The 9,515-nt window shown below is 40.9% G+C and overlaps 2 protein-coding genes across 8 annotated transcripts in view; both read left to right on the plus strand.

The window, feature by feature from the left end:
- Positions 1-6,154: 6,154 nt before the first annotated feature.
- On the plus strand, positions 6,155-7,922 carry LOC107028332. Of its 2 annotated transcripts, XM_015229361.2 has the most exons (3): positions 6,155-6,574; positions 6,728-6,850; positions 7,257-7,922. In XM_015229361.2, the coding sequence occupies exon 3, from the start codon at positions 7,285-7,287 to the stop codon at positions 7,750-7,752; it is 468 nt and encodes a 155-aa protein (XP_015084847.1). In that variant the 5' UTR covers positions 6,155-6,574; positions 6,728-6,850; positions 7,257-7,284; the 3' UTR covers positions 7,753-7,922. The 2 variants fall into 2 exon arrangements, with proteins under 2 accessions (XP_015084847.1, XP_027775027.1); XM_027919226.1 differs by lacking the exon at positions 6,155-6,574 and having other exon boundaries at positions 6,608-6,850.
- Positions 7,923-8,060: 138 nt separating this feature from the next.
- The window catches only part of LOC107028330 (embryogenesis-associated protein EMB8-like), a 4,625-nt gene continuing 3,170 nt past the window's right edge, over positions 8,061-9,515 (plus strand). For 5 of the 6 annotated variants that reach the window (XM_027919221.1, XM_027919222.1, XM_027919224.1 and 2 more), the window contains exon 1: positions 8,061-8,911. In XM_027919221.1, coding sequence (XP_027775022.1) covers positions 8,753-8,911 — 159 coding nt within the window. In that variant the 5' untranslated portion in view covers positions 8,061-8,752. The remainder of the gene's footprint in view (positions 8,912-9,515) is intronic. The other variant, XM_015229357.2, reaches the window with a different exon arrangement.

A 9,515-nucleotide genomic window follows, 5' to 3' on the forward strand; every position in this document is an offset into this window, starting at 1 on the left:
TAACAAAATTCATTTTCACCCATAACTTCTTGTAAATGTCAATTGTGTCATTTTGGTTTCGATTTGTTTTTTTGGTTAATAAAAGCAAGTATTAATAGTATCATAGACAAATCAAATATTTACACTAAGCCTTTGACCATGCAATATCAGATCATGATATGATATTGTGAAATGGAATCAGCGTTTCGTTACGCAATTTCATGCTGATTCCAACTCATGGTTCTATATCATGAGATGTGATTTTCATATCATGATTTGAGATATTTTAATATAAAATTTGATCTACAAGTTTATATTTTGTTAAAATAATCTCATGTTTATATCTACTAACCATTTATTTCATAAAAAAATAAAATTTGTAATCACATCGTTATTTTTTAAAATTTATTATTCTCGCCGACATAAAATTTATTATTCTCACCAACATATAGTCACTTTAACTCACACCAATCGATTGTTAAAGTGATAAAATATTTATGGTCTATAAACATGAAAACATAGTTGGGAATGATATTGTCCAACAAATAACTCAAAGTAACAATGTTGGTTCGTCTTCTCAATCATATGATCGAGAAATGCAAGTTCAACTTGAGGAACTTGTTCATACTATGTGGGAGGATTATATTAAAAACTAGTACACTATAATTTATGTTTAATATTTTTATTAAAAAATAAGCTAGATGAAACAATACTTAAGTGGAAAACAAAAATACCTTTATAATAATTTATTATGCGATTTTATAATTTTTTTAATTTGATAAGATTGAATAAATAATTAGGCTATTTTAATAATTTTAAACTCATGAAATTTTTATGTTTATGAGAAAATATACAACACAAAAATTTCATATCGCATGTCTAAATAAAACTTAAATTTCATCTTATAATTCCACATAATGATACCATATCGGATGGCCAAATGAGCCCTTAAAAAGCGCTCTAACCATTCTTCTAGTACTGCATTTCTAACAAAATTTTATTGAGATAGATGCATCAAATCAAGCACTTGACATTAAAAGTTTAAAATGATTAATATGAGCGTGTTGAAATGTATGAATGAACCTAATAAAAAGGTTAAATTAAGATTAAATATTAGGGACAACATGAATGTGATCTTTGTAATAAACTAAACGAGAAACAAAATTGAAATATTTCAACCACGTAAAAAGAAGAGGCGTAAAGGTTGATCATGAGTTTGAAAAGAAATAAATAGATAAATTATTATGAAGAATACAATTCTACATAAAATATATAGACATTGAGAATTAGTTAAATATTAAAGTAAGAAAAATAGTAGCAAATACTAGTATTATTATTCACATATTATCTACTTATTTTTGTTTTCTCTGTATTTGTATTTTTTTTTTAGTTCTTATACTCCATATTGAAGGAATATTGATTGTATTGAAGTGTTAACCTAATAAGAGAATACATGGGAGATATATATAGGAGATATAGGAAGGAGTACTAATCCTAATAGGACTAGGATTAAGGAGTACTAATCCTAATAGGACTAGGATTAGTACACAGTAAATACTAATATTATTTAATACTATTTATTAATACTATCTGTTATTATCCCCCCTCAAGCTGAGCTGAGCGGAAGCGAACGGAAGCTTGGAACTGAGGTAATCGTGCTGTCGGCTCGGGAGAGGCTTGGTGAGAATATCAGCCGGTTGTTCTTCAGTGGGTACATACTGCACAGTCATGGTGCCGGCCTGAACTTCATCGCGAACAAAGAGACAATCGGTATCAACATGCTTCATTCTGGTGTGTAGGACGGAATTCTTGGCCACACAGATGGTTGATTTGTTGTCACAATAGAGAGCAGGAACAGTGTGAGTGGCGCGGAGTTCGCGAAGAATATATGTGACCCACATGGTCTCAGCAGCAAGAAGAGCAAGGGCGCGGTATTCAGCTTCAGTCGAGGACCGAGAGACCTTGGGTTGTTTTTTTGTACACCAGGAGATCAGGTTCGGCCCCAAAAAAACGAGAAACCCCGATGTAGATTTTCTGTCATTTTTATCATTCGCCCAATCTGAATCTGAGAAACCCCGAAGCTCCAAGTCCCCGGGTCGAATGAGTAAACCACGACCAAGAGTGCCAAAAATGTACCTGAGAATGCGTTTTAGACAATGGTAATCATGTTCACTTGGTTGATGCATGCGCTGAGCAACTCGGTTGACAGCAAACTGGATGTCAGGACGGGTAATGGCCAGATACTGTAGAGCCCCAATGAGGCTGCGGAAGTGGGTGATATCGGCAAAGGGGGTGTCGGCTCCATTCGTAGACGAAGAGACTGCCATCGGTGTTGGTTGACTGGTGCATTTTTCCAGTCCAGCTTTCTGCAACAGATCTCGAGCATATTTTGACTGATGAAGAAACAAGCCGCTGCCTGTCCGAGAAACCTCCATTCCCAGAAAATAATGTAACGGGCCAAGGTCCTTCATTTTGAAGGTAGTATGCATAGCTCGAGTGACATCCTGAATGAGAGCTGCAGTAGAGCCTGTAATAATGATATCATCTACATAGACAAGAAGAATGACTGTACCGTGTGCTGAATGTCGAGTAAACAGACTCGTGTCGTGTACGCAACACGTGAAGCCGAGTCCCTGGAGGAACGTTTTCAGACGTGTGTACCAAGCACGGGGGGCTTGCTTGAGCCCATACAGAGACTTCTGGAGTTTGCAAACATGTTGAGGGAAGCGGGGATCAACATAGCCCGGTGGTTGCGTCATGTAGATAGTTTCATCAAGCATGCCATGAAGAAAAGCATTGGAAACATCCAACTGATTGATGAGCCAATTGTTGCGCACGGCGAGTGACAGTACCAGGCGAATGGTTTCCTGCCGAATAACAGGACTGAATGTCTCGGAGTAATCAAGCCCATACTCCTGATTGTAGCCTTTAGCAACCAAACGAGCCTTGTACCTGGAAATACTGCCATCCGCATTGTGTTTAATTTTGTACACCCATTTACAGCCCACTGGGTGCCGCCCATGGGGCTTAGGTACAAGAACCCAAGTTTTCTGATCAGTCAAAGCCTTAAACTCGTCATCCATAGCATGACGCCAATAAGCATTTTTTGAGGCAACAGAGTAGGTTGTTGGTTCACTATCGGGAAGGGGTGTATTTGGTAGTATGGTAGCCTGAAAGGTTTTGGGTTTAAAGATACCGGCTTTGCCACGGGTTAACATGGGATGAGTATTGGGGGGTGGCACGGGCGGTGGTGATTCGGGGGTGGCCGGGAAGGACCCAAAACGGATCGGGCTGGAGATGTTGTGGGTATGGGGTGGTTCGGGTTGGTTGTGAGTGTGGGTGGTGGTTGCGGGTGTATTGTGGGTGACGGTCGAAGGGGTGATGAGGGGTGGTTGGGTAGTGGGTGGAGGTGTGGGGGAAGGTGGTGAGGGACCCTGTGAGTATGTTGGAAAAAGGGGAAGGACGCCAATGAATGATGTATTTGTGGAGGAGGAAATAGACTCGTAGGGAAACTCATTTTCGACAAATTTGACATGACGAGATATGTAGACTTTATGAGTTTGTGGGTCAAGACAGCGATAACCCTTGGAGGTAGGATGATAGCCCAAAAAAATACAAGGACGGGATCGGGGTTGTAATTTGTGAGTAATATGAGGGCGTAGCCAAGGGTAGGCAAGACACCCAAAGACGCGGAGGTTGGTATAATTGGGAAGTTCTTGGTAAAGGAGTTGATAGGGTGATTTGTTGGAGAGAGTGTGACTGGGCATTCTGTTAATGAGGTAGTTTGCGGTGGCTAGAGCTTCTACCCAAAAGGAGACAGGGAGATGAGATTGATGTAGAAGAGTAACCACCGTTTCAATGAGATGGCGATGCTTACGCTCAGCCACCCCATTCTGTTCGGGAGTGTATGGACAGGAGGTTTGATGTATAATTCCCAGGGATTGCAGAAACTGGCCAAAGATGTTATTGACATATTCCTTTCCATTGTCACTTCGAAAAAGTTTAACATGAGAATTGAATTGTGTTTTAACCATTTTTTCAAAAGTGACAAAGGTGGTGTATGCCTGTGATTTGTGTTTTAGTGGGTACAACCAAGTGTATTTTGTAAAATCATCCACAAAACAAATATAATAGCGAAAACCAGCAAATGAAGGAACAGCAGTAGGACCCCATAGGTCAGAATGAATAAGTTGAAAAGGTCCAGTTGTACGCTTCTCAGATAAAGTAAAATGTAATTTATGAGATTTAGCAATTGAACAGGAGTCACAATTGTTTACATGAATGGAAGAAAAACCTAATTGAGACATTAAAGAATTTATTATTTGAGTAGACGGGTGACCCAGACGACTGTGCCACAACAGACTGTGGCCATCAGCCGAAAGAGCCACCGGAGCCACAGGAACGCTTTCTGAAACTGGGTGGGCAGACGAACTTGTGCCAGGAAGAACGTACAGACCATGCTCACAGGGGCCCTGAAAAATCACCCTCTTGGTAGTATTGTCTAGGATCTGAAAATCATTAGAGGTGAACAAGAGTGAGCAATTATTGTCTTTTGTGAATTGGTGAACTGAAAGGAGATTGGATTTAATAGAAGGGACGTGGGTAAGGTTACCTAGGTGAAAGATAGCGGTGGGGGTTTTAATGGTACCCGTGCCAGTGTGAGAAATATTAAGGGACTCACCGTTGCCAACAGTAATACCATTGGAGCCATGATATGGATTTGGAGCGTTAAGCTTGGATAGATCAGAAGTAACGTGCATGTTGGCCCCAGTATCCAACAGCCATTCAGAGGAAGGGCCGGCTTGAGATGCATAATTGGCACGGTTATCACTATTTCGGCTCTCCTCATACCGAAACCAGCAACGAACAGCGGTGTGTCCTGTTTTCTGACAGATTTGACAAGTTGGACGATCCCGCTCGTAAGTGCCCTGCCCGCCGCTGGAAGATGACTGCCCGCCGCTGCCGAAGGAGTGCAGGCTGTTGTTGCTGCCGTGCTGCTGACCGTCGTACGGCGGACGACTGCCCTGCCGACCGCCGCGCCCGCGGCCTCCGCTGTTTCTGCCGTAGCCGCCGCGGCTCCCCTGCCGGCCGCCACCACGCCCCCCGCGATAGTTCTGGCTTGCGGTGAGGGCGGTGGCCGGCTCCATAACAGCGGCTTCTCGGAGAAGAAGTTTGCTCTCCAGATCCACGTTGATTTCTTCACTTTTTAGCCACGAGGAGAGAGTAGCCAGGTCAACGGGCGTTGGACTGATGCGAACTGCCTGTTTAATGGAGGAGTAAGCTGATGGGAGCCCCCGAACGACGCACATGACGAGATCTTTTTCGGGAATGATTTCGTTCACGGTGTCGAGGGCTGTGATGATGGTGGAGACCTCGTCTAAATACTCCGCCATAGTTTTCGTTCCTTTGGTAATTGTGTGGAGACGATCACGCAATTGAAAAATATGAGAGTGGGAAATTGATGCATAGCGTGTTGCGAGGGCCGTCCACAGGGCTGAAGCAGTTGTGTAGGATCGGACGTGTTTCTGAACCGTGGGAGAGATGACCGCAATCAAACATGATCGGATCTGGCCATCCACGGCTTTCCAGGCGGCATGGGCCGGATTGGTTTTTTCTGATTTGTCCGTGGCGGTGATGACTGCCGGCGGCGGTTCTGTGCTTCCATCGACGTATTTGAGAAGGTAATTGGCCTCAAGGGCTGTAAGAACGGTGATTTTCCATGTAGGGTAATTTATGTCTGATAATTTTTCGGGAATCAGGGCATGAAGATGCCTGAGAAGGAGTTTAACGCCAGAAGGAAGTGAATCGAGAGGATCCACCTCGGTTGTCATGGCTGCCGCCGCCCAAGAGAAGAGAGGGAACGATCGGTGCCCTAAAGAGAGAAAAAAAAACCTAGAGAAAAGAAGATCTAGGTTTTCTGGCTCTTGATACCATGAAGGAATATTGATTGTATTGAAGTGTTAACCTAATAAGGGAATACATGGGAGATATATATAGGAGATATAGGAAGGAGTACTAATCCTAATAGGACTAGGATTAAGAACTACTAATCCTAATAGAACTAGGATTAAGGACTACTAATCCTACTAGGACTAGAATTAGTACACAGTAAATATTAATATTATTTAATACTATTATTTAATACTATCTGCTATTACATATTTATGTACTACTTGTTATAGTTGCACCAGACAGCAAGACCAAACAATGGCTAGAGCCACTCCTATCTCCTCCTCCTTCCGCCATCTCAAAAACCTCTCTAATTCTTCCCTCCCCTACACGTCACCTTCCGCCGTTCAAAAACTAGCTGCGCCACCACAATGTCGGACGACAAAGTTCCTCATCCATCACTGGAAGTCATGGCGGAGCTGGAGACAAGTTTCTATCTGCTTTTAAATCCCTTCATAATCCATACAGTCCTTATCCCATCGTCGATAGGAATCTCCATATAGAAGCTATTTTTGCAGCTTTCTTTAGGTCAGTTCGTCTCCGGCGAGAGCGTTTGCGGACTAAGGATGACGGCTCCGTCGCTCTCGATTGGGTATCCGGCGACGATCGTAGCTTACCTTCCGACTCCCCGCTGCTCATTTTGCTTGTGGGTCTTCTTTCTATTGCTTCATTATTGATATAGACTAATAATTTTTGGCAATTTTCAGAATGGCATACACATTGGCTTTGAATTCTGGATTGTAAAAGTAAGGGTGTGTGTATAGAATGGAACTGTTCTGATGAGAGTAATTGCAACCAGGGCTGACTGGGGGAAGCAATGATTCGTACGTGAGGCATACGCTACTGAGAGCTAGAAGTACGGGTTGGAGAGTTGTGGTGCTCAATAGTAGAAAAGTGGAGATAGCCCCGTGACAACTCCCAGGTACTCTCATCTTGGTCTTTCGTTACTTTGATTGATCGGAATGTTAGTAAAGATTTGATCTTTAATTTTCTCCCCACTGATATTGCTTTGATGTGATTTTTGGTGGAGTTTAGCCAATGTTTGAATCTGTTAATCAGACTTTTTGGTTAAGAAGAGAAAATTGTTGGTATGGTTAGTTGGTGGGAATTGGCAGCCGTTTTGTGGACGGTTGATTGATATTGTGCTGTCCATTGACTCCATTCTTTTGGAAGTTTTGTTCAACTAGTTAGGTGAACAACACTATCAACTACATCCCTTCTGCACAACTGCCAGTCAACAACCTTGCTCTGTCCTCTCTTTCTCCTTCCTGCTTTCTGTATATTTAAGCATCACACAATAACCTGAATTACTGCACCTTGCAATACAGAACTTTTTCGATCTTATACCACCGCAAAATGGCCAGCGATAAAACAGCATGCCAAGATGAGCGTGCAGGAGCGGAAATTGTATATGGAGCTGAAGAGTGCTATAGTCATTCTCTTGAGCTGCTGAAAGAGTTGGGATTTCCCATGGGTGTTCTTGCTCTTAAAGACCTTGAAGAATGTGGCTGTGTTCGCGACACTGGATTTGTGTGGATGAAACAAAAGGCTCCATATGAGCATTACTTTGTCGCAACAAAAACTCTAGTTAGCTATGCCACAGAGGTCACTGCCTACGTGGAGAAAGGAAGAATGAAGAAAATGACTGGAGTTAAGAGTAAGCAGCTATTTATGTGGGTGCCAATAGTTGAAATGAGCATTGAGGATCCTGCTCAGAACAAAATTCACTTCAAGACTCCTATAGGAATTGGAAAGTCTTTCCCCCTCACTGCTTTCATGACTGATGAAGAAAAGGAGAAGTATCTGGAGAAAGCTAACGAGTAGAACAATTATCTATATGATTGCCCATTTTGCTTCCTTGTTTTTTCAGCTCAGTATATTTCTGTATTTTTTTTCTGGCATCAGTGCATTGATGGACTTTTATTTTAAACCTGATTTTCATATGATTGCTAAAAGAATTATCTTTATGAACCAAGTATAAGTTTCTGCTTCCATTGCATCAATTAGTAGATAAAAGCTCTTTAAAGTTGATTATATCTATGGTTTATGCAAATATTCACTTGGACTTTTGTTTCGGGAGGGCTCAAAAGTTTATCTTCACAAAATGTTGGTTCCCTCCCTTGCTTGACATGATCCGGTCTCTTTCACTAGTGATTTCAAAAAGGATTTTAAACATAGTGAACGGAAATAAGTAAGAAAGGTTTCTCCAAGTCCACCCTATAGTTCAACTACGGAAGAATTTCCAATAGTAATCTCTAAATTTTCAATTTCCACATCTTTTGGCACTGGATACTTTTCTTCATCTATACATCTTCAAACTCGCAATCTGGCTCATACCGGAGTATCAGAGATAGCTTTATGTTTAAGCTGTCCCTGGCAAAGTAGGAAATCAATGTGTATTTCCATTTTTTGCATAGAGAGGAGTTCTTTGTTACCCAATTCTTGATGTGTAACTGTAGACTTTCTAAAGTCTGAATATCGTTATAGCTCCTCATTGAACTTCTGAATTTTCTGATAATTAACTCCATTATTATAAGTATCATTATAGCTCCATATTATAGCCCCATTTTCACCTATAAAACAAGATATTAACTCCATAATTTCCAAATTTGGTCAGCTTTATTCTCAAATGGTACTGGTCAAAGTATTCTAGATTTTTTAGCTTGTCAATGTGTTAGGAGAAAACATACGACTGGTCATGAATTGATATAATTAAGGTGAAACATATTATTTTAAGATACTCTTCCTCTTCAAAGTAATGTCGAACACAATCATTTTTGCCATGTAAAAGTCATCCATTCATTTTTTATTGATGAGCTAATTTATGCAGTTCTATTCAGCGTCATTTCTTCGTGATATGTATGAAGTGGTGGCACATGTCAGCAACCGCTATCCAGCGGCAAATTTATATGCAATAGGCTGGTCTCTTGGAGCAAATATTCTTGTTCGCTACTCGGGACATGTAACTCAATCAATTCACTTTGTACTTATCAATGTTCCTCTTCCATTTGTCTTTGTACTGATCTACCTTGCATCTTCAGTACGAGCTGTTCTAAAGAATGTTTGGTATGAATATGATGTTATGCTGAACTTGTTAGCATATTTAAATTTAGTACTGAAATACTGCAGAGTATTAGTGATCTGGCCAACATCATACAGTTTATTGAGAAAAACGTGAAAACTTTAGATCTGGATGCTAGTGCCTAACATAATTACATCATATAGTATATTGAGGAAAAATGCTTAGTTGTGTCCCAGTCTTCTTTTTCTCAATCTTTCTTGTGCTTAGTATAGCTGAATGTTTGTCAATGGGATCGGGTTTCATGAGCTTTCGGATAATTAAACCATCTAGTAATGGTGTTCTACTTTTCTTATAAAGATATAAAGATCGTGTATATTAATGGCCAGCGTGCACGCATCTTAACTAAGCCACTGGATGTTTTCTAACTTTAGCACAAGCTCAGGTAACGTTGTCCACCAAGGCTTAGGAAGATGGTAAGACTGAGATCACCTAATACTTTTTTGTCTTTGTTAGGACTTGAACCTTGGTCTCCAAGGTTTTCCACTTTATTAACTGTGCGCCCCCC

This window comes from Solanum pennellii, chromosome 8, assembly GCF_001406875.1.
Source record: "Solanum pennellii chromosome 8, SPENNV200".
Lineage (NCBI taxonomy): Eukaryota > Viridiplantae > Streptophyta > Magnoliopsida > Solanales > Solanaceae > Solanum > Solanum pennellii.

Bases quoted from the DNA above. Each gene is read 5' to 3' on its own strand.
- LOC107028332 (XM_015229361.2), top strand. From the start codon at position 7,285: ATGGCCAGCGATAAAACAGCATGCCAAGATGAGCGTGCAGGAGCGGAA.